The 25,396-nt window shown below is 43.8% G+C and overlaps 1 protein-coding gene across 7 annotated transcripts in view; it reads right to left on the minus strand.

Annotated features, from left to right (window-relative positions):
• The window catches only part of rbm46 (RNA binding motif protein 46), a 350,512-nt gene that overhangs the window by 271,478 nt on the left and 53,638 nt on the right, over positions 1-25,396 (minus strand). For 5 of the 7 annotated variants that reach the window (XR_015753360.1, XM_087980132.1, XM_087980130.1 and 2 more), the window contains exon 4: positions 2,564-2,653. The exons of 1 other annotated variant lie outside the window; for it this stretch is intronic. Coding sequence is in view for 4 of the 6 variants with exons in the window: in XM_087980132.1 (XP_087836258.1) it covers positions 2,564-2,653 (90 nt within the window). In the remaining 2 variants the exon portion in view is untranslated. Of the gene's footprint in view, positions 1-2,563; positions 2,656-25,396 lie in introns of those variants that run through there. One more of the 7 variants, XM_087980129.1, reaches the window with a different exon arrangement.

Raw genomic sequence — 25,396 nt, forward strand, 5'->3', positions numbered from 1 at the left:
GCCGATGATAATAAGTTAGATGGGTGGGTGAATTATGATGAGGATGCGGATCTGGACAGGTTGCGTGAGTGGGCAAACCAATGGAAGGTGCAGTATAATATCAATAAATGTGAGGTTATTCACTTTGGAAGCAAAAATAAGGCAGCAGATTACTACCTGAATGACTGTGAACTCTGAGAGGGGAGTGTGCAGTGGGAGCTGGGTGTTCTTGTGCACCAGTCGCATGAGGTGCAGCAGGCGGAAAAGAAGTCACATGATATAAAGAACAAAGAAAATTATGGCACAGGCCTTCATTGTGTTGGCCTTCATTGCGAGAGGTTTCTTGTACAGGAGCAGGAATATGTTATTGCAGTTATACAGGACCCTTGTAAGGCCACAACAAGAATATTGCATGCAGTTTTAGTCTCCTTTTCTGAGGAAGGACTTGAGGGAGTGCAGTGAAGGTTTACCAGACTGATTCCAGGGATGGCAGGACTGACTAACAGGGGCAATGGCAAAAATGTTCAATTCCTTTTTGGTCACAGGAGAGTGTCAGAGGATTGGAGGACAGCCAATGAGTTGCCGTTATTCCAGAAGATAGCAAAGGACAAACATGTGTCTAACATCAGTGATGGGGGAACTATTGGAAGCAATTATGAGGGACAGAATTCTTCTGCATTTGGAGAGTCAGAGATTAATCAAGCATGGTTCTGATATAAGGAGGTCATTTCTCACCAACATGATTGAAGTTTTTGAAGAGATAACAGGTTTTTGAGGACAATGCAGTCGATGTGATCTACTTGGACTTAAGATGTTAAATATCAGTCTCTCGCATTGGTAGCAAAGTTAATAGCCCATGTGATCCAAGGAAATTTGGCTAATTCGATTCAGAAGCGGTTGAGTGCCAGAAAGCTGAGGGTGATGGTCATTAGGTATTTTTGTAACTGTAAGCCTGTGGATTTCCATAGGATTGTGGCCTTTGTTTTTTGGAGTACATGTAATTTTTTTCCACTTTAGTTTATGAGGGTTGATCAATAAGTGTGCAGATGATCAAAAAATCAGTGGTTAGTAAATAGTGAGGAGGATAAAGATGGACTGGACAAATAGATTAGATTAGATTATTTACAGTGTGGAAACAGGCCCTTCGACCCAACAAGTCCACACCGACCCGCCGAAGCGCAACCCACCCATACCCCTACATTTACCCCTTACCTAACACTACGGGCAATTTAGCATGGCCAATTCACCTGACCTGCACATCTTTGGACTGTGGGAGGAAACCGGAGCACCCGGAGGAAACCCACGCAGACACAGGGAGAACGTGCAAACTCCACACAGTCAGTCTCCTGAGTCGGGAATTGAACCCGGGTCTCTGACACTGTGAGAGTGCTAACCACTGTGCCACCGTGCAGCCCATGTAGGCTGACCAGTAACAAAAGGAATTCAATTTGGATAAGGTGAGCAGGACAAACAAAGCAAGGGAATACATAATCAATAGTAAGACCCTGGGAAGCATCGAGGATCAGAGGGACTTCAATGTGCATGTCCACTGGTTCCTTAGGATAGACTGACAGTTGATAAGGTAGTTAAGAAGCATATGGAATACTTCCTTTTATTAGCCACGGCAACAAATACAAAAATGGGCAGATTAGAATAGAGCTGTCTAAGACACTTGGCCACAGCGAGAGACCTTTCTGCAGTTCTGGTTGCCACAGTATAGGAAAAATGTGATTACACTAAAGTGGATGTCAAAAAAGAGTCACTGAACTCAAAACTTTAACTATGTTTTATCACCAAAGACATTGTCAGACCTGCTATGTTTCTCCAGCACATTTTGTTTTTCTTTCAGATTTCCTGCATCCACAATTCTTTGTGGTTGTTATACTTGATTCATTAGAATGTTGCCTGGTTTGGAGCATTTTGGTTATCAAGAAGATTAGATCAACTAGAGTTGTTTTGCTCAGAGCATAGAAGGCTGAAGGGAGACCTGATTGGAGTGTACAAAGTTATAAGCATCATAGGCAGACAGAAAGAAATCTTTACTTTTAGTAGAGAAGTTAATAATCAGGAATAATTGATTTAAAATAAAGAACAATACATTCATGCAGCATGGAAACAGATCAGGTTTCCTAAACTGAATGAGTTTAATTTGCTTGTATTTGGCCCATATTCCTCTAAACCTTTCCTATCCATGTACCTGTAAAGAGCAGGAGGTTTAGAAAGGATTTAAAGAATATTCTATTCACCCAGAGGGAGGGGTATCTGAATCTCACTGCTTGAAAGGGTGGTAGAGGGAGAAACCATTACAATATTTATGAAGTATGTAGATTATTTGTAGTGCCAAAGCATAAAAGGCATGCTGGAACTGGGACTCAAGTGGGTAGATTCTTAATGACACAATGCACCAAAAGGGCTCTTTCCATGCAGTAAAACTCTATGAATCTATTTGAGAATTTTTGCAGATATGATAACATATACTGTGTAACATTGTAGTAAACCATTTTTAAGATTCTCAAAAATTAACAATTAAAAGTTATGAAAATAACATATTTGAGATTAGAAGATTAAAGACAAATAAGGTAACCTGCTCTCTCCTCTCAGTTTCTTGCTGTTCTTTCAGCTTTTGTTTTTTCTGCTCTTCATGAACAACTTGTTTTTTCTTTTCTAGCCATACCTACAAAACATGAATAGACACACATTATTGTTGGTAAGTAGTCACTTGTTCAACTTTCCTATGGATTCATGCTTCCTTCGTAAAGATCCCGTCTCTATGTAATTCTTATTCCTAATAAAGGAATACTAAGAAGAATGAAAGGATGAATAAGAAAGAGGACTTTTCATTTAGGGCATCTCATTTGCTTGGTCAAAGTGATTGAATGGAAAGCTAATTTGGGGGATAAATGAGATATTAAGATACACAGATAAGAGTAGATTGGCAATGCTGAATTGCCCATAGCACCCAAGAATGTGTGGGCGAGGTGGATTAGCCATGGGAAATGCAGGCTCAGAGGGATATGGTAGGGGTTTGTCTAGTGGGATATTGTTTAGAGGGTCGGAGTGACTTGATGGGCCGAATAGCCTGTTTCCTCACTGTAGGCATAATGACAGAGAGGCCACTCTGGTTAATTATAAACATGCATAGAGTCATAGAGATGTACAGCATGGAAACAGACCCTTCGGTCCAACCTGTCCATGCCGACCAGATATCCCAACCCAATCTAGTCCCACCTGCCAGCACCCGGCCCATATCCCTCCAAACCCTTCCTATTCATATACCCATCCAAATGCCTCTTCAATGTTGCAATTGTACCAGCCTCCACCACTTCCCCAGGCAGCTCATTCCATACACGTACCACCCTCTGCGTGAAAACGCTGCCACTGACATATCTTTCCCCTCTCATCCTAAACCTATGCCCTCTAGTTCTGGACTCCCCCACCTGAGGGAAAATACTTTGTCTATTTATCCCATCCATGCCCCTCATAATTTTGTAAACCTCTATAAAGTCACCCCTCAGCCTCCGACGCTCCAGGGAAAACAGCCCCAGCCTGTTCAGCCTCTCCCTGTAGCTCAGATCCTCCAATCCTGGCAACATCCTTGTAAATCTTTTCAGAACCCTTTCAAGTTTCACAACATCTTTCCGATAGGAAGGAGACCAGAATTGCACGCAATATTCCAACAGTGGCCTAACCAATGTCCTGTACAGCCGAAACGTGACCTCCCAACTCCTGTACTCAATACTCTGACCAATAAAGGAAAGCACACCAAACACCTTCTTCACTATCCTATCTTCCTGCGACTCCACTTTGAAGGAGCTGTGAACCTGCACTTCAAGGTCTCTTTGTTCAGCAACACTCCCTAGGACCTTACCATTAAGTGTATAAGTCCTGCTAAGATTTGCTTTCCCAAAATGCAGCACCTTGCATTTATCTGAATTAAACTCCATCTGCCACTTCTCAGCCCATTGGCCCATCTGGTCCAGATCCTGCTGTCCACTACACCTCCAATTTTGGTGACATCTGCAAACTTACTAACTGTATCTCTTATGCTCGCATCCATATCATTTATGTAAATGACAAAAAGTAGAGGGCCCAGAACCAATCCTGGTGGCACTCCACTGGTCACAGGCCTCCAAGTCTGAAAAACAACCCTCCACCACAACCCTCTGTCGTCTACCTTTGAGCCAGTTCTGTATCCAAGTGGCTAGTTCTCCCTTTATTCCATGAGATCTAACCTTGCTAATCAGTCTCCCATGGGGAACCTTGTCGAACGCCTTACTGAAGCCCATATAGATCACATCTACTGCTCTGCCCTCATCAATCTTCTTTGTTACTTCTTCAAAAACCTCAATCAAGTTTGTGAGACATGATTTCCCATGCACAAAGCCATGTTGACTATCCTTAATCAGTCCTTGCCTTTCCAAATACATGTACATTCTGTCCCTCAGGATTCACTCCAACAACTTGCCCACCACCGAGGTCAGGCTCACCGGTCTATAGTTCCCTGGCTTGTCTTTACCGCCCTTCTTAAACAGTGGCACCATGTTTGCCCACCTCCAGTCTTCCGGCACCTCACCTGTGACTATCGATGATACAAATATCTCAGCAAGAGGCCCAGCAATCACTTCTCTAGCTTCCCACAGAGTTCATGGGTACACCTGATCAGGTCCTGAGGATTTATCCACTTTTAACTGTTTCAAGACATCGAGCACTTCCTCCTCTGTAATCTGGACATTTTGCAAGATGTCACCATCTATTTCCCTACAGTCTATATCTTCCATATCCTTTAACACAGTAAATACTGATGCAAAATATTCATTTAGTATCTCCCCCATTTTCTGTGGCTCCACACAAAGGCCGTCTTGCTGATCTTTGAGGGGCCCTATTCTCTCCCTAGTTATCCTTTTGTCCTTAATATATTTGTAAAAACCCTTTGGATTCTCCTTAATTCTTTTTGCCAAAGCTATCTCATCTCCTCGTTTTACCCTCCTGATTTCCCTTTTAAGTATACTCCTACTTTCTTTATACTCTAAGGATTCACTCGATCTATCCTGTCTACACCTGACATATGCTTCCTTCTTTTTCTTCACCAAACCCTCAATTTCTTTAGTCGTCCAGCATTCCCTATACTACCAGCCTTTCCTTTTACCCTGACAGGAATATACTTTCTCTGGATTCTTGTTATCTCATTCCTGAAGGCTTCCCATTTTCCAGCCGTCCCTTTACTTGCAAATATCTGCCTCCAATCAGCTTTCGAAAGTTCTTGCCTAATACCGTCAAAATTGGCCTGTCTCCAATTTAGAACTTCAACGTTTAGATCTGGTCTATCCTTTTCCATCACGATTTTAAAATGAATAGAATTATGGTCGCTGGCCACAAGTGCTCCCCCACTGACGCCTCAGTCACCTGCCCTGCCTTAATTCCCAAGAGTAGGTCAAGTTTTGCACCTTCTCGAGTAGGTATAGCCACATACTGAATCAGAAAATTGTCTTGTACACACTTAAGAAATTCCTCTCCATCTAAACCTTTAACACTATGGCAGTCCCAGTCGATGTTTGGAAAGTTAAAATCCCCTACCATAACTACCCTATTATTCTTACAGAGAGCTGAGATCTCCTTACAAGTTTGTTTCTCAATTTCCCTCTGACTATTGGGGAGTCTATAATACAATCCCAATCAGCTGATCATCCCTTTCTTATTTCTCAGTTCCACCCAAATAACTTCCCTGGATGTATTTCCAGGAATATCCTCCCTCAGCACAGCTGTAATGCTATCCCTTATCAAGAACGCCTTTCCCCCTCCTGTCTTACCTCCCTTTCTATCCTTCCTGTAGCATTTGTATCCTGGAACATTAAGCTGCCAGTCCTGCCCATCCCTGAGCCATGTATCTGTAATTGCTATGATATCCCAGTCTTTTGTTCCTAATCATGCCCTGAGTTCATCTGTTAGGCCCCTTGCATTGAAATAAATGCAGTTTAATTTATTAGTCCTACCTTGTCCCTGCCTGCCCTGACTGTTTGACTCACTTCTGTTCTCAGCTGTACCCATCTCAGATCAATCTCTTTCCTCACTATCTCCCTGGGTCCCACCCCCCCACCTTACCAGTTTAAATCCTCCCAAGCAGTTCTAGCAAATTTCCCTGCTAGTATATTAGTCCCCTTCCAATTTAGGTGCAATCTGTCCTTCTTGTACAGGTCACTTCTACCCCAAAAGAGATTCCAATGATCCAAAAATGTGAATCCTTCTCCCATACACCAGCTTCTCAGCCATTCATTCATCTGCTCTATCCTCCTATTCCTGCCCTCACTAGCTCGTAGCATTGGCAGTAATCCAGATATTACTACTCTTGAGGACCACTTTTTAAAATTTCTGCCTAACTCTCTGTAATCTCCCCTCCAATTTCCTTTCCAATGTCGTTGGTTCCAATGTGAACAATGACATCCTGCTGGCCCCTCTCCCCTGTGAGAACATTCTGCACCCTCTCTAAGACATCCTTGATTCTGGCACCAGGGAAACAACACACCATTCTGCTTTTTCTCTGCTGGCCATAGAAATGTTTGTCTGTACCTCTGACTACAGAATCCCCTAACACAGTTGATCTCTTGGAAGCCGATGTACCCTCATTGCATTAGAGCCAGTCTCAATACCAGAAACTTGGCTGTTCATGCTATGTTCCCCTGTGAATCCATCACCCCCTACATTTTCCAAAACAGCGTACCTGTTTGAAATGGGTATATCCACAAAAGACTCCTGCACTAGCTGCCTACTTCTCTTACTTTTTCCTGGAGTTAACCCATCTATGTGACTGTATCTGAGACTTTCCCCCTTCCTATAACTGCCATCCATCACATACTGTTGCTGTTGCAAATTCCTCATCGCTTCTATCTGTCTCTCCAACCGATCCACTCGATCTGATAAGATTCGCATCCAACAGCATTTATGGCAGATATAATCCACAGTAACCCTTAAACTCTCTTTAAACTCCCACATCTGACAAGAAGTACATGTCACTGCAAAGGCCATTTTTGCTCCTTCACACTCTACAGACCCAGAAAACAACACCGTCTTATTCCTCTGCAAACACTGCCCCAGGATAAATTAATAGCTATAGCTTATATTTTAAGTTTAATCAAAAGACTTATCTCCAAAAACATATAATCAAGAAAGAATACACTATACAACACCACTGCAGCCTTTCTCTTGGATAGACTTAAAACAACAATTAACTCATCTGATTCTGTGCTGTTCACCCAACAGTTCCTCCAAGATTAGTTGTGAATTTCACTGTTTGTTAATTTTCCCAGATCCACTCCGATGTCCAGCAATTTAAACAGCAAAAGCGGTAACTGTGCAGGTGTTTTTTTTCTCTCTCTCTCCTGCACTGTCCTCACCATGTGCTTCCTTTGTCTGCTCTTCTCCCTTTTAAACTGCTGTTGTTTTGACTTTTTTTTCCAAAGTTCCAAAACAATGCAACAGCATATAAAACAGTAATTGCTGCTCCTGGAATTCGAGGAAATCACCTCCAGCACCTAAAATACCTCAAAAAAGGAGCAGCTCTTACAGCTAGAAATTTTTCCAGTCCTCCATCTTGGATTACCCAGAATGCATAGTTGAGTAAATTGCAAGCACATAGATGTCAAACTATAATTTTAATACTCCTTTAAAACAGCTTTGTCATCACATCTAACAGATGCCTTGGAACAACTTCACTGTGATAGCAACAGGAAGAAACAAAAGCACAGTCGTAATGAAGCAATGCAGACACATGAGAATTTAGTGCAAGAGCAACAGAGAGTGAGAACACAGAAGGGCTTCAAGTAGTGCAGGAACTTGAGATTTTACTGCAAGACTAGCAGGCAAGAGTGAGAACAGTGATGCAAATATTGATGGGTTCATCAAAAAGAGAAAATGAAGATGATTATGTAATATTTAGGAAACTGAAATCAGATGAGATCCTTAAAAGGTAACTTGGAAAGAATTTAAGTAAAGAACATAAATAAATAAAGAACTTAACTATCGTGGTGATATGCTAAATCCTCCATAACTTTACCGAAAATAACTGGATGTCATTTGAGAGGTGGAGTACTCACATGTCACAGCAGAAGAAGAACAGGCATCAACAGGACTTACTGAGGCCCAGGACTGGGAGCCCAGCATTTTAGCTTTAACACACAAGTCAGACAAGAGGCAGAGAGAAGAAAAATTGAGGACCAGGATCATAGGCCAGCACTTCAGCTTCAAAACAGCGTCATCATCACTGGTGGGTCCCTTGCAGGCGAGGATGGCTCTCTTCCACTCTCAGGTGGCTGTACAGACCACTACGGTTTCCGCAGGCTCTGTTTCACTTGGGGCAGAAAGCGGTTGTGGGAAAGGTTGGATGGGGCGTTGGTGTGGCAATGGACTCCTTAGACTATTTTTGCCTGGCTTTGACGTTTTTCTGATGGCAAGTCTCGAGGATATTCCTCCTCCATTTGGATGGTCTTGGGCCAGTGATTCCCAGGTATCTGTGGGAATGCTACACTTCACCAGTGAGGCCTCTTCCAGCAAGGGTTCGCCTATCATTTCGGAACTGGGAGTAGAGCATCTGCTTGTGGCATCACGTGTCAGTCATGCATACGGCGTGCCCCTCCCATCACATCCAATCAAGAGTGCTCAGTGTCTCAGTGCCGAGAAAGTTGGCCAAGTTGAGGATGCTGCTGCCAGTGCCAGTGCTGATTTGGATTTTGCACAACCAGTGTTGGTGGTACTGCTCCAATGCCTTGAGGTGCCATAGAACAAACATAGAATTGTACTGCACAGGAATGGGCCCTTTGGCCCACAATGTTTGCCCAACAAGATGCCAAATTAAACTAATCCCTTCTGCTTGGCCTTGGTCCATATTTCTCCATTTCTTGCATATTGCATATCCACAAGTCCCTTAAACCCCTTGGAGGGTCTGAGGAAGGGTCATCTGACCTGAATCGTTGATTCTAATTTCTCTCACAGATGCTGCCAGACCTGCTGAGCTTTTCCAGCAACTTCTGTTTTTGCTTCTGATTGACAGCATCCGCAGTTTGTTTCACTTTTTACTTCATAAAGAAGGCAAACTGTAACTGTAAATCCTCGCAGCAAGAATAAGGATATCTTAATGCAACTATATAAGGCATTGGTAGGTCATATCTGGAATATTGTGTATAGTTTTGTTTTCTTATCTGAGGATGTTCTTGTTATTGAGGGAATGCAGCAAAAGTGTATAAAATTGATTGCTGAGATGGCAGGACTGAAGAGTGGGGAAAGTTCGAGTTGGTTAGGATTGTATTCACTTGTGTTTAGGAGAATGGGAGAGGGAGGGACTTCCTCATAGAAACCTATAAAATTCTAACAGGACTAGACAGGTTACTTTAGATTAGCTTACTTAGTGTGGAAACAGGCCCTTTGGCTCAACAAGTCCACACCGACCGCCGAAGTGGAACCCACCCAGACCCATTTCCCTACATTTACCCCTTCACCTAACACTACGGGCAATTTAGCATGGCCAAATCACCTAACCTGCACATTTTTGGACTGTGGGAGGAAACCGGAGCACCCAGAGGAAACCCATGCAGACACGGGGAGAATGTGCAAACTCCACACAGTCAGTTGCCTGAGGCGGGAATCAAACCCAGGTCTCTGGCGCTGTGAGGCAGCAGTGCTAACCACTGTGCCACCGTGCCGCCCTTAAAGGTTAGAGGCAGGAAGAATGTTCCCACTGATAGAGGACTCCCGAACCAGGGGTCATAATTTAAGGTTAAGGGGCAAACCTTTTAGGACTGAGATAATGGTACATTTTTTCATCCAGAGAGTGGTGAGAATGTGGAATTTACTTCACAGAAAGTGGTTGAACTCAAAACATTTTGTGTACTCAAGGTGGTAGATACCACCTTTGTAATCATTAAAAACACAGAAATAGAGAAAACACACCGGATCATCAACGCCACACTCACAGGAATCCGATTCACGAGAGAAGAAGAAAAGGATAACCAACTCCCATTCTTAGATGTGACTGTACAGAGAACACCGAATGGAGAATTCACCACAAAGGTATACAGGAAAGCCACACACACAGACCAAGTCCTGAACTATGAAAGCAACCACCCCAATACACACAAACGAAGTTGCATCAAGACACTATTCAAAAGGGCCACAACACACTGCAGCACACCAGAACTGCAAAAAGAGGAAGAGGAACACCTGTACAAGGTATTCGCCAAAAACGGATACCTGCGCAATTTCATCAACAGATGCCTAAGAGAAAGACAACGGAATGAGGACATGCCGCAACCCAAAGGACTAGCCACACTACCATACATCAGGAGCATTTCAGAACTGACAGCCAGACTACTGCGACCACTAGGACTTATAACAGCACACAAACCAACAGCCACCCTCAGACAACAACTCACCAGAACGAAGGACCCGATACCCAGCATGAGCAAAACTAATGTAGTGTACAAAATCCCATGCAAGGACTGCACAAAACAGGACAAACAGGAAGACAGCTAACAATCCGCATACATGAACATCAACTAGCCACGAAACGCCACGACCAGCTATCCTTAGTAGCCTCACACGCAGATGACAAGCAACATGAATTCGACTGGGACAACACTACCATTATAGGGCAAGCCAAACAAAGAACAGCCAGGGAATTCCTAGAAGCATGGCACTCATCCACAAACTCCATCAACAAACACATCGACCTGGACCCAATATACCGGCCACTACAGCGGACAGCTGAAACTGACAACCGGAAGCGGCAGGGACAGGCCACTATAAATGCCGGAGGAAACACCACAGAAGCGCTTCACAGGAGGCTCCCAAGCACTGAGGATGTCACCTAGACAGGGGACGAAACGTTTGCAACAAAAAGTCCCAGCTCGGCGAACAGAACCACAACAACGAGCACCTGAGCTACAAACCTTCTCCCAAACTGTGGTCGATACACTTATTGTAGTTAAAGGGATCAAGGGATATGGAGCAAGGGTGGGATTAGGACATTGAGTTTAATGATCGTATTGAATGATGGAACAGGCCTGAGGGGTCAAATGGCCTATTCCTAGAAAAATAGACAGGTAGTACAGGAATCCCCCTGGCATCCTACTCAAAACTTAGTTTTCCATTTTAGAAACTGATGAGGGCACTGGTTCCTTCATCGTGTGAAGCCAAAGTCATGCTTATGGTGCCGCAAGTGGCTCAGTTTGGGCAGACAGAGTTCAAGGAGAAAGTGAGGACTGCAGATGCTGAAGATCAAAGCTGAAAATGTGTTGCTGGAAAAGCGCAGTAGGTCAGGCAGCATCCAAGGAACAGGAGAATCGACGTTTTGGGCATAAGCCCTTCTTCAGCCATTCCTGAAGAAGGGCTTATGCCCGAAACGTCGATTCTCCTGTTCCTTGGATGCTGCCTGACCTGCTGCGCTTTTTCAGACAAAGTTCAATGCAAGCAAGCATGAGATAATCTGTTTTGGACCGAGAAAAAAGAAATCAGGGAACTTTCGAGGTGGTATGATGTTAAATGCAGCGAAAATCCAAAGAGACATGGGGGTTCATGTGCACAGATGTTTAAAATGTCACAAGCAGGTGCAGAAAGTAATCACAAAAGCTAATGGAATACTGGCCTTTATATCTAGAGGACTGAAGTACAAGGGTTAGATCCCACTTGAAGTACTATGAGTAGATTTGAGCACCACGCCTTAAGAAGGACATATTGCTGGAAGAATAGTAAGTTTTAGGATACATTTTAGCTTGCTTGAAACTGATATAACTGAAATGTTAAACAAAATGGTGTTGGGGCGGGGTATGGTTAGCTTGGAGATGGCCAAGCATAAACAAAGAAAATAAAGAACCAAAGAACAGCAAGATAACAAGTGCATGTGACCAAAGGCTTGTCTCAACATGTCCCAGCAGTAACTGAAGGGGGCAATTACACACAAAACTGCAGAAAACGCCTCTTAAGAAAAAGTATAAAAAGCCTTGATTTGTCTAAGCACACAGGAGAGCACTTGCAGCAATGCCTAGTGTGTAAGCACACACTCGGGATTGCAGGGCTCTCCCGCCACATGGTGAGAAGCAATCAATAAAGGATCTTTAATACTTTAATTTTGTCTTGTTCTCTCGTTTTTAGTAGAAAAGCCAAGCAAGCTTTAACATTACCCTTGGAAGGCATATGACATAGATTTACAATAGCTGAACTTCAGGGATTAAGTTATAAAAACAGATTATATAAATTAAGCCAGTTTTCTTTAGAATTTAAGGGTGATCTGATCAGACCCTTCAAGTTACTAATGAAAAGAGACAGGGAGATATAGATAAACTGTGGGTGGCTCTGTGGTTAGCACTGCTGCCTCACAGAGCTAGGGACCCGGGTTTGATTCCTGCCTTGGATAACTGTCTCCGTGGAGTTTGCACATTCTCCTGTGTCTGTGTGGGTTTCCTCCGGGTGCTCTGGTTTACTCCCAATCCAAAGATGTGCAGGTCAGGCGAATTGGCCATGCTAAATTGCCCGTAGTGTTAGGTGCATTAGTCAGGGGCAAGTAAAGGGCACGGGAATGGGTCTTGGTAGGTCATTCTTCGGAGGGTCGGAGTGGATTTGTCAGGCCGAAGGGCCTGTTTCCACACTGTACGGAATCTAATTTAAAAAATAAATATTTCCATTATTGGAGTTTCTAGAACTAGTGCGCATAATTTAAATATTAGGTCCAGACAGTGCAGGAGAGACATTAGGAAAGCCTTCCACAGAGAAAGGATAAAAGATGTTTGAAACTGTCTTCCAGTGGATGGCAGTGGGTACAGGGTCAGTGGTTAATCAGTTTTACATCTGAGATGGGTAACTATTTTGTTAATCAAAGATATTCAGACATATAGGCTAAAGGCAGATAGGACCACAGATTAGCTGTGATCTCACTGAATGATGAAACACGCGTGAGGGGCTGAATGGCCTACTCCTGTTCCTATATTTCAATGATATCCAGGGATCCATGATTTGTTAGTCCCATCCTTTGTCTTTATTGGAATATTTTGACCCTGTGCTCTCCCTATTTCTTTCTTGAATATGCCCCACTGTGCTGAAACAGATTTACTTAAAAGCATCTAGCCAAATGCCTCACTCCAGCCTAGAACTTTGATTTTAGGGCCATCCTTGTTGCTGTCTGCAAACCACTCCCTCACTGGTGGTTCAGCTACTGACTCGGCTTCGTTATTTACAATTAAGTCTCTTTCTACAAATTGGCTTAAAAAGCTCTCCCATGTGAACTTTAAGAATTCTACTCCCTGTAAACATTTGCACTATACTTGAGTTTGAGAACAGGGAAGCTAAGTTGGAACTGCTGGTTTAGTCACAACTACAGTATTGTGTGCAGTTCTGTAATCCATATTACAGGAGGAATAAGATATAGCTGAACAAGTGCACTGTAGATTTATCAGGATGTTGCCTCGACTGGAGAGTTGGTTATGAAGAGAAATTGGACAGCCTGAGCTTATTTTCTTAAGAACAGAGGACTCTGAAGAGGGCCATGATTGAGATGTATAATATTATGAAGATCCTTGACAAGATAGGCAGGAAGAAACCTTTCCCTTTCATGGACGAATCAATACCCAGTGGGTATAGGTTTAAGGTATGGGGCAGAAGGTCTTATAGAGGATGTGAGATTTAAAAAAAACTCACTGAGACTGTGATGGCAATTGCCATGGCAGCAGAGGCAGAAAGTTTCATAACAGTTAAGGAGTATTTAGATATACGTTTGCGATGCCAAGGCATGCAAGGCTATGGACCAAGTGCTGCAAAATGAGATTAGGTGGTTGTTTTTGACTCGTGCAGACTCAATGGGTCAAAGGGCATTTTTCTGAGCTGTACACCTCTATGACCCTATGGTAAAAACAATGACTGCAGATGCTGGAAACCAGAGTCTAGATTAGAGTGGTGCTGGAAAAGCACAGCAGTTCGGGCAGCATCCGAGGAGCAGGAAAATCGACGTTTCGGGCAAAAGCCCTTCATCAGGAATACAGGCAGAGAGCCTGAAGAGTGGAGACATAAGTGAGAGGAGGGTGGGGGTGGGGAGAAAGTAGCATAGAGTACAATAGGTGAGTGGGGGAGGGAATGAAGGTGATAGGTTAGGGGGGAGGGGGAGTGGATAGGTGGAAAAGAAGATAGGCAGGTAGGACAGGTCATGGGGACAGTGCTGAGCTGGAAGTTTGGAACTGGGGTGAAGTGGGGGAAGGAGAAATGAGGAAACTGTTGAAGTCCACATTGATGCCCTGGGGTTGAAGAGTTCCGAGACGGAAGATGAGGCGTTCTTCCTCCAGGTGTCTGGTGGTGAGGGAGCGGCGGTGGAGGAGGCTCAGGACCTCCATGTCCTTGGCAGAGTGGGAGGGGGAGTTGAAATGTTGGACCACAGGGCGGTGTGGTTGATTGGTGCGGGTTTCCAAGATATGTTCCCTAAAGCACTCTGCTAGGAGGCGTCCAGTCTCCCCAATGTAGAGGAGACCGCATCGGGAGCAACGGATACAATAAATTATATTGGTGGATGTGGAGGTAAAACTTTGAAGTATGTGGAAGATTCCTTTAGGGCCTTGGATGGAGGTGAGGGAGGAGGTGTGGGCGCAGGTTTTGCAATTCCTGCGGTGGCAGGGGAAGGTGCCAGGATGGGAGGGTGGGTTGTGGGGGGGCGTGGACCTGACCAGGTAGTCACGGAGGGAACGGTCTTTGCGGCCACCCCTTTCCGCCAAGATCCCACTATCATAAGTCACAGCACGAAGCAAAAACTGAAGAGAAAGACGAAGGAGTTGAGGTTCAGTTAGCAGACACCGTGTTTGATGTAATGGTGCAGGAAAAAGCTGAACAGGCAGAGGGTCAGGCAGAAGTGTTTAGTCCTGAAAGTTGAAGGGATTTGCAACAGAAAGACAAGATAATAAAAGAACTAAATGTTGATGCATACTCAGAAAAGGAGGCATAGGATATTCCTGAGGGTTATTATCTCAAAGATGTTATCTAGAGTCATTTGGTTGAGACAATGGCTTTCTCCATTTTTAAGTTAATTTACATGATGGTGTTTATCCTGTGTGATTGTTATGATGTCCTAAATTCCAGTCCTTCTTAATTATATCAGCCCTGTTGTACTCTGCACTGTATTTGCAACACAATTTGAATAGTATATAAAATGCTTTAAATTTAGTATTGTTGGAAAGTCTCCTGGTTTACTAGTAGAGACTGTCTTCCCACTAATGTAAAATATTTGATGTCAGAACGAGAGTCCTTATGTTTAAGTGTTGGCTTAAAATACTTTACAACAGCACCATCTGCAAGATGGATTCCAGAAATTCACCAAGGGTTCTTAGACAGTACCTTCCAAACATACAAACACTACTACCTAGAAGGACAATGGTGGCAAAAACACCACCTGGAAGCCACTCAGACAATCACTGTTTCTTCAGTATCTCTGGTCGAAACTCTTGGAAGACCTTCCCAAATGATATTGTGGATCTACCTACAGTAAATGGACTCCAGCAGTTCAAGAAGGCACCACACCAGCATCTTCTCAAAAGTAATGGGCAATAAATGCTGGCCCAGCCAGCAACAACGACATCCCATTAAAGAATTTTAAAATCCCAAACAAAAATGCCTGTTTATGTAATTATCCAAAACAGTATCACTGTGTGAGAAACCTGCTTTGCTCATGAGTGGCAGTGAGAGTCACATGCAAGCCCACACATAGAATTAGATTCCAAGATAAGAGATTTTGCATATTAACATATTTGGAATGATATATTTTACCCAATGTTTAAGCTACCTTCACCACCATTACTGGATATGTCCTTTCCCACAGGCAGTCTTGGTGCTTCAGTGGTTGAGGGGGAGTGTTCAACTTTGACTCCAGGATCTATGAGGTCTCAAGCAAAATGTGCTATTGACCAATGATGATTATCCCTCGACAATGAATCTGTGTGTCTCCTTTTTGACCACTGACCGGAAGAAACATTTGGCACAGAATTGATTCTAGGAATTCATCAAAGTCCATCACCACAAGTGGTTCTTTAAATAAGTTACCTGAGTTGCCAGGATGCTTGTAGTAAGTGTGGTGCTAGAAAAGCACAGTCAAGCAGCATCCAAGGTGCAAGTTTCAAGTGAAAGCCTTTCAACAGGAATAAGCTGGTTCAATGAGGACTGTAATATGGTCGGAGTCGTGTAAAGTATACTAAAAAATGTGGTGAAAGCTACAACACAGGAATAAACAGAAACAATATCCTGTACACCATCAATTCTGTGGGAAGCTAAGGAAGTGACTGCTGGGCCTCTAGGCTGAGATATTTGTATCATCAATAGTCACAGTTGAGGTGGCAGAAGACAGGAGGTTGGCTAACATGGTGCCCCTGTTTAAGAAAGGTGCTAAGGACAAGCCAGGAAACTATAGATCAGTGAGCTTGACATCAGTGGTGGGCAAGTTGTTGTAGAGAATCCTGAGGGACAGGATGTACATGTATTTGGAAAGGCAAGGACTGATTAGAGATAGTAAACACAGATATGTGAGTGGGAAGTCATGTCTCACAAACTTGATGAGGGCAGAGCAGTAGATGTGATCTATATGGACTTCACTAAGGCGATCGTCAAGGTTCCCCATAGGAGACTGATTTGCAAGGTTAGATCTCATGGAATACCGGGAGAACTAGCCATTTGGATACAGAACTGGCTCATAGGTAGAAGACAAGGGTGGTGGTGGAGGGATTTTTTTCCAGATTGGAGGCCTGTGACCAGTGGTGTGCCACAAGGATCGGTGCTGTGTCTACTACTTTTCATCATTTATATAAATGATTTGGATGCGAGCTTAAGAGGTACAGTTAGGTAAGATGCAGATGACACCAAAATTGGAGGTGTAGTGGACAGGGAAGAAGGTTACCTCCGCTTACAACAGGATCTTGATCAAATGAGCCAATGGGCTGAGGAGTGGCAGATGGAGTTTAATTCAGATAAATGCGAGGTGCTGCATCTTGGGAAAGCAAATCTTAGCAGGACTTATACACTTAATTTTAAGGTCCTAGGGAGTGTTGCTGAACAAAGAGACCTTGGAGTGCAGGTTCATAGCTCCTTGAAAGTAGAGTCATAGGTAGATAGCATAGTGAAGAAGGAGTTTGGTATGCTTTTGTTTATTGGTCAGAGTATTGAGTACAGGAGTTGGGAGGTCATGTTGCGGGACATTGGTTAGGCCACTTTTGGAATATTGCGTGCAATTCTGGCCTCCTTCCTATCGGAAGGATGTTGTGAAACTTGAAAGGATTCAGAAAAGATTTACAAGGATGTTGGCAAGTTTGGAGGATTTGAACTATGGGAAAAGGTTGAATAGGCTAGGGCTGTTTTCCCTGGAACGTCGGAGGCTGGGGGCAACCTTATAGAGATTTATAAAATCATGAGGCGCATGGATAGGGTACATAGACAAGGTCTTTTCCCTGGGGTGGGGGGATCCGGAACTAGAGGGCATAGGTTTAGGGTGAGAGGGGAAAGATATAAAAGAGACTTAAACGGCAACTTTTCACGCAGAGGGTGTCACGTGTATGGAATGGGCTGCCAGAGGAAGTGATGAAGGCTGGTAGAATTGCAACATTGAAGAGGCATTTGGATGGGTATATGAATAGGTAGGGTTTGGAGGGATATGGCCCGGGTGCTGGCAGGTGGGACTAGTTTGCTTGGGATATCTGGTCGGCATGGACGAGTTGGACCAAAGGGTCTGTTCCATGCTGTACTCTATGACTCTAGACGTATCCTCAATTTCAGACTGACTATCTACAGACTGACCCAATAGGTCAATCAATGCTCCTGACAGAGGCAGTCATGAGTGTTGGCAAACAATTAATTAACCAATGAACTGGAATTTCCATAAATATTCCTTTACCCATGAAGGCAAAGGCAGACACTTAAATACAAAACTTAAAAATGTGTTGCTGGAAAAGCGCAGCAAATACAAAAGAAAAGACTAAAGTGTTCACCAACATCTTCAGCCAGAGATTCTGAATTCAATATCTCACTTCACCTTCTCTAACTAATTCAATTCACGCCACATGATATCAAGGAATAGAGAAATGCACTGACAATGCAAAAGCCACAGCTCTTGTCAATATTATAGTTGTAGTTCTGAAGATCTGTGCTTTAGAACAGGCTGAACTTCTAGTCAAAATGTTCCCGTACAGGTACAATAAGGCATCTGCAAATACAATGCCAAGACCATTTGGTTCCAGATCTCAATGCAGTTGTGGTTCAAACACTTGTGTAACTGCCTTACCATCAGTGAAGCACTTGATGTTACAATATCAAGAAGCCTTAGTAAGTAGACTGAAATAAAAGAGAAATTTCTCCGCTCATTACAGCTATAGTCAGCAGGATACAAGATGACTTTAGACACTTTTTTGTGGTGCAGAGGTAGTACCCCTACCTCTGAGCCAGAAGATCTAGCTTCATGTATTTAACACAGCTGAATGGGTTGATTAAAAATATCAATACGATGATTACTGTAGCTGATCCAATTTTTTCAGACTCAGGACATCACTGCAAGAATCCTTGAGGTGCTGCTCTCAGCCTAAATACTTCAGTTCTTTAATCATTTGTCAGAAATGGAATTCTTGCACAGTTCCTTTCCTAAACTCTCAGATAATCAGCTGTCTATAACACATACAGCAAAATATGATAGCATTCATGCCTTGGCTGCTTCAAGGCAAGTAGCAATCTGTCACCTAAATCCTCTGCACCTCCAAAAAAAAAGACAGTCTACTCACCTTCTTTAAGAATTTGGCACATTATGGCATTACCATTACTGAAATCCCACTCCTAACTCAACGTTATTCTCGAGATTAGCAATGAACTGAAATTTATTTGAACCAGCATTGTGTGGCAACAAAAGCAGGTGATAGGTATTCTGCGCTGGGTAACTTAATTTCTGACTCCACAAAGCCTCTCTATCATCGACAAGTGAGAAATTTGACCAACAGCACCTTTCAAACCCGTGATCTCTATCATCAAGAAGAATGAGGATGGTACGCACATATTTACTCAACCACAAGAGTATTCCCTTGCAGGTCACATATCATTCTGACTGAGAAATACATTGCCATTTTTTCATCATCACTGGGTAAAAGTGCCAAAACTCCCCATTGAACTACATCGTGAGTTTACCACACAACAGCAGAGATCAAGATGATGGCAATTAAAAATGGACAATAAATGCTAGTCTCGAGAACAATGCCATGGATAGATTCAAAACCAATATCACCCTTTACAAATCACTAGGCTTCTTTGTTTATTCATGTTGTTTTAGAATAAAATTATTTATTCACTATTCTTCCTTTATTCATTATCCTTTGATCTTATAATATGCAATCTGGTGGTTCATCACTTGGTCTGACCACCGAACGAAGAAAAAAATTAAAAAGGAGAGTCTTACAGAAGACAGCAAAGACAAATAATCAGTAGGTCAGAAAGGGTTCTGAAATTATAAAAGGTTTTGATTAAGAGGAGACAAATATGATGGCCCAGCCTATTATCATTGGACCATTAATCCAGAAACTCAGCTAATGTTCTACGGACCAGGGTTCGAATTCCACCATACCAGATGATGGAATTTGAATTCAATTTAAAAAAATCAGGAATTAAGAAACTAATGAAAACCATGAAACCACTGTAAATTGTTGGAAAAACTGACCTGATTCATTAATGCCCTTCAGGGAAGGTAAGCTGCTATTCTCACCTGGTTTGCCAACATGTGACTCCAGACCCATACTAATGGGGTCAACTCTTAAGTGCCTTCTGAAATGGTCTTTCAAACCACTCAGTCACTTCTACCAATAGCGACAAAGTCTCAAAGATATGAAACCAGATGGATCACCTGGAATTGACCTAGGCACTGGAAAAGCCAACAGCAGAAACAGCCCTGTCGAGCCTGCAAAGTTCTCCTTACCAACATCAGGGGGCTAGTGCCAAAATTGAGAAAGCTGTTTCGTAGACTAGTCAAACAACAGACTGAAATAGTCATATCATGGAATCACACCTTATAGACAATATCCCAGACACTACCCATCATCCCTGGATATGTTCTGTCTCACTTGCAGGACAAACCTAGCAGAAGTGGCAGCACAGTAGTATACAATCTGGAGGGAGTTACCCTGGGAGTCCTCCTGATTTGACTCTGAAACCATGGAGTCTTGTTAGTTTCAGGTTAAATACGAGCAAAGAAACTGCCTGCTGATTATCATGTACCATCTTCCCTCAGCTGATGAATCAGTACTCCATGATGAACAACACTTAGAGGAAGCACAGAGGGTGGCAAGGGCATAAAAAGTACTCTGAATTGGGGATTTCAACATCTATCACCAAGAGTAGCCCAGCAGCAGTATTACTGATTGATTTGGTCGGGTCCTAAAGGACATTGTTGCTAAACTGGATCTGCAGTTGGTGGTAAGGGAACCAACAAGAGGGAAAAACATACCTGACCTCATCCTTACCAATCTGTCCAAGTCAGTATCAGTAAGAGTGACCACCACACAGTCTTGTGGAGGTGAAATCTCCCCTTGACATTGAGAATATCCTCCATCATGTTGTGTGGCACTATCATTGTGCTAAATGGGACAGACTATAAGCAGATCCAGCAACTCAAGGCTGGGCTTAGGCACTGTGGGCCATCAACAGCAGCAGAATTGTACTTCAGTGTAATCCATAACCTCATGGCTCAACATATCTTCCACTCAAGCATTACCATCAAGCCAGGGAATTAATCCTGTTTCCACCAAGAGTGAAGGACATCTTGGTGTGGGCGGCACGGTGGCACAGTGGGCGGCACGGTGGCACAGTGGTTAGCACTGCTGCCTCACAGCGCCAGAGACCCGGGTTCAATTCCCGCCTCAGGCGACTGACTGTGTGGAGTTTGCACATTCTCCCCGTGTCTGCGTGGGTTTCCTCCGGGTGCTCCGGTTTCCTCCCACAGTCCAAAGATGTGCAGGGTCAGGTGAATTGGCTATGCTAAATTGTCCGTAGTGTTAGGTAAGGGGTAAATGTAGGGGTATGGGTGGGTTTCGCTTCGGCGGGTCGGTGTGGACTTGTTGGGCCGAAGGGCCTGTTTCCACACTGTAATCTAATCTAATCTAATCTAATCTAATCTAATCTAATCTAATCTAATCACGCCAGGATGTCCATACGTGAAGAAGAGGTTTCAACTTGAAGCAAGCAAACAATATAAGCAGCAAGTGATAGGCAAAGCTAAGCAATCCTACAAGCAACGGATCAGATATAAGCTCTGCAGTCCTGCCTAATCCAGTCATGAATGATGGTGGATTATTAAACAACGCATTGGAGAAGGCTCCACAAATATCCTCATCCTCAATGATGGACGAGTCCAGCAAACCAGTGCAAAAGTGCTAAGTGGATGATACATCCCTCCCTCCTCCCGTGGACCCCAGCATTGCAGGTACCAGTCTTCAGCCAGTTCAATTTGCTCCAAATGATATCACAAAACAAGTTGGAGTTTCTGGACCATTTGGGCCCTGACAACAGAATAGAATATCCCTTATTATCACGTGTATTCAATATAAAATACAATGAAAAGTGTCTACCATCACCAGTGGCATTCACATTAACTTAGAATAGAATTTTAAAAAAAAGATAAATTAGAGAGAGTCCAACTTTCTTCCTCCACTGTTACAGCATGCTGCTGCTGGAATGACATGCTCCAGGCTTCCCAGCCCACAATACACCATCAAGAGTCTCCCACTCCGGGCTTCCCAGCCTACATCGAAAAGTGTGGTGCTGTAAAAGCACAGCAGTTTAGACAACATCCGAGAAGCAGAAGAATTGGCATTTCAGGCATAAGCCCTTCATCAGGAATGTCCCAGTCCATACCGTGGAGCTGAGTGTGTCCTGCTGCAGGCTTTCCAGCCCACGCCATGCCTCTGCCAGGAGACACTCCACGTGGAAGCAAGGGTCCCGCTCCAGGCTTCCCAGGTCAGCTGGCTGACTTTGTAGTCACGCTGTCTCTGAAAACACTGTCATCATTCTGGAGCCCATCAAAGTTGCCTCCTGCTGAACAGCACTATCTATCAAAGTTTGAGCAAAAAAGGGGTGGAAGGGAAAAGAAAAATACAGAAAAACAGGATAAAGAGATCCTGGTATCCATGCACATAGATTCCTGAAAGTTGCCAAACAGGTAGATAGGGTTGTTAAGAAGGCATATAGTGTGTTAGCTTTTATTAGTAGAGGAATCAAGTTTTGGAACCATGAGGTCATGCTGCAGCTGTACAAAACTCTAGTGCAGCCGCACTTGGAGTATTGCGAGCGGTTCTGGTCACCTCATTATTGGAAGCATGTGGAAACTTTGGAAAGAGTAGATTTGTAGATTTACTAGGATGGTGCCTGGTATGAAGAAAAATTCTTATGAGGAAAGGCTGAGGGACTTGAGCGCTGTTTTTGTTAGAGAGAAGAAGGTTGAGAGGTAACTAATTTGAGACATATAAGATAATCAGAGAATTGGATAGGGTAAATAGTTAGAGCCTTTTTCCTTGGATAATGATGGCCAGCACGAGGGGGCATAGCTTTAAATTGAGGAGTAATAGACACCGGACACACGTCAAAGGTAGATTCTTTACTCAGAGAGTAGTAGGGGATGTGGAATGCCCTGTCTGCAACAGTAGTAAACTTGCCAACCTTATGGGCCTTTAAATGGTCATTGGATAAACATTTAGATGAAATTAGAATAGTGCAGGTTAGAAGACAACTACCATCAACTCTTTCTATACTTCTCAATATTTTATAAAATTCTATCAGGTCCTGTACAAAAATACAGGACAAATCCAACCCAGCCAATTATTGCCCTATCAGTCTACTCTCGATCATCAGTAAAGTGATGGAATGTATCAAGTGCTATCAAGCAGTACCTGTTCAACAACAGTCAACACAGTGAAGCCCTGTTTGGGCTCTTTTATGGTCACTCTGCTCCTGTTCTCATCACAGCCTTGGTTGAAACATGGACAAAAGAGCTGAATTCCAGAGGTGAGATGAGATTGACAGCTCTTAACATTAAGGCTGCATTCGACCAAGTGTGGCATCAAGGAGCCTGAGCAAAACCGGAATCAATGGGTATCAGGAGCAAATTCTCCGATGGCTGACCCATGGAAAAACGGTCGTGATTGTTTAAGGTCAGTCATCTCAGCTTCAGAGCATCTCTACACTAGTTCCTCAGCATAGTGTCTTAGGCCCAATCACCTTCAGTTGCTTCACCAAAGATTTTCTCTCCATCAAAAGGTAAGAAGTGGAGATGTTTGTCAATGACTGCACAATGTTCAGCACAACTCATGACTCCTCGGACACTGAAGCAGTCCATGTCCAAATACAACAAGCTCTGGACAATTTCCAGGCTTAGGCCGACAAGTCACAAGTAAAATTTGCACTGCACAAATGTCAGGCTATGAGCATCACCAACATGAGACAATACTGCCCCCTTGACATTCAATGGTGCTGCCATCACTGAATTCCCCACCATCAACACCACCAATGCAGCTCCAACAACACTGAAGAAACTTGACACCATCCAGAACAAAACAACCCGGTTGATTGGTATTCCATCTAAAATCCTGCACTCCCTCCACTACTGACTATCTACAAGATGCAATGTAGAAATTCACAAAAGATCCTAAGACAACACCTTCCAAATACAAAACATTGTCTGTCAAGAAGAGCAAGGGCAACTGATAGTTGGCAACATCACCACCTTCAACTTACCCAAGAAGTCAGTCACCAACCTATCTTGCAAATACATCGCAGTTTCCTCACTGTTACTGGGTCAAAATACTGGAATTCCTACCTGAATAGCATTGTGAATAGCAATGCTCTCCATAATTCCCAATTCCTCCGCATCCACCGCATCTGTTCCCAGGGGGACCAGTTCCACCACAGAACACAGAAGATAGCCTCCTTCTTTATAGACTGCAATTTCCCTCCCACGTGGTTGACGATGCCCTCCAGCGCATCTCATCCACATCCCATGCGTCTGCCCTCAAACCCAACCCCTCCAAATGCAACAAGGACAGAACCCCCCTGGTTCTCACCTACCAACTCACCAACCTCTGTATACATCGCAGCATCCTCCGCCATTTCCGCCATCTACAAACAGATACCACCACCAGAGATATATTTCCCTCCCCACTCTATCTGCTTTGCGACTACCTCGTCAGGTCTACACCCCGAACAATCCACCTCCCCGACACCTTCCCCTGCCATCACAGGAATTGCAAAACCTGTGCCCACTACTCCGTTCAAATTCCCAAAGGAGCCTTCCACATCCATCAAACCTTCATTTACTGTATCCATTACTCCCAAAGCGGTCTCTTGTATATTGGGGAGACAGGGTGCCTACGCGCAGAGCGCTTCAGAGAACATCTCCGGGACACCCGCAACAATCAACCTCACCGCCCCGTGGCCACACACTAACTCTCCCTCCCACTCTGCCGAGGACATGCAAGCGCTGGGCCTCCTCCAATGCCACCTTACCACCCGACGCCTCATTTCCGCCTCAGAACCTTCCAACCCGATGGCATCAATGTAGATTTCACCTCCCCCCACCTTATCCCAGTTCCAACGTTCCAGCTCAGCACTGCTCTCATGACCTGTCCATCTTCCTTCCCATCTACCCGCTCCACCCTCCCCTCCAACCTATCACCATTAATCCCATCTCCACCCGCCTATGGCACTCTCAACTACCTTCATCCCAGCCCCACCCCTCCCATTTATCTCTCCACCCCCGAGGCTCCCAGACTCATTTCGGATGAAGGGCTTTTGCCCGAAACATCAGCTTTCCTGCCCCTCGGAATCTGCCTTCCCTGCTGTGCTCTAACCTCCAGCATCTGCAGTACTCACTTTCACCTAACAGCACTGTGAGTCAGCCCACAGCAGGTGGGCTTCAGTGGCTCAAGAAGGCAGCTCACCACCACCACCATCTTCTCCATGACAATTAGGGGCAGTAATAAATGCTGGCCAGCCAGCGACACCAACATCCCACAGATGATTTTTAAAAAATCTTGCTGGAACTGCATATTTGGGAGCTAATGTAACATAGTCACCAAGAAATCCAACAGGAATTCAGACAAAATGTCTTACCCATAACTGAGAATATGGAACTCAATACCACAAGGCATAGTTGAAGCAAACATTATAGAAGTATTTAAGGAAAGGCTAGGCAACTAAAGAGATCAAATGGGTAATTTTTGTTCTTTTAGTTCGATGTGATGTCTGACATTTTTACTAAGTTTAGAGGCAGAATCTCTCTCCATCTGATACTATGAAACATATGATGATGCTGCTCCTTAAAGAAGGTTATGTTGTCCTCGGCTTTTTCTCAAGATGTCATAAAAGACACAGACTCGGAAAAGTCTAAGTTTGAAGGGTT

The sequence above is a fragment of the Chiloscyllium plagiosum genome, unplaced genomic scaffold (assembly GCF_037043375.1).
Source record: "Chiloscyllium plagiosum isolate Xiang-an unplaced genomic scaffold, Cpla_swu_hap1 HiC_scaffold_36, whole genome shotgun sequence".
Taxonomy (NCBI): Eukaryota; Metazoa; Chordata; class Chondrichthyes; order Orectolobiformes; family Hemiscylliidae; genus Chiloscyllium; species Chiloscyllium plagiosum.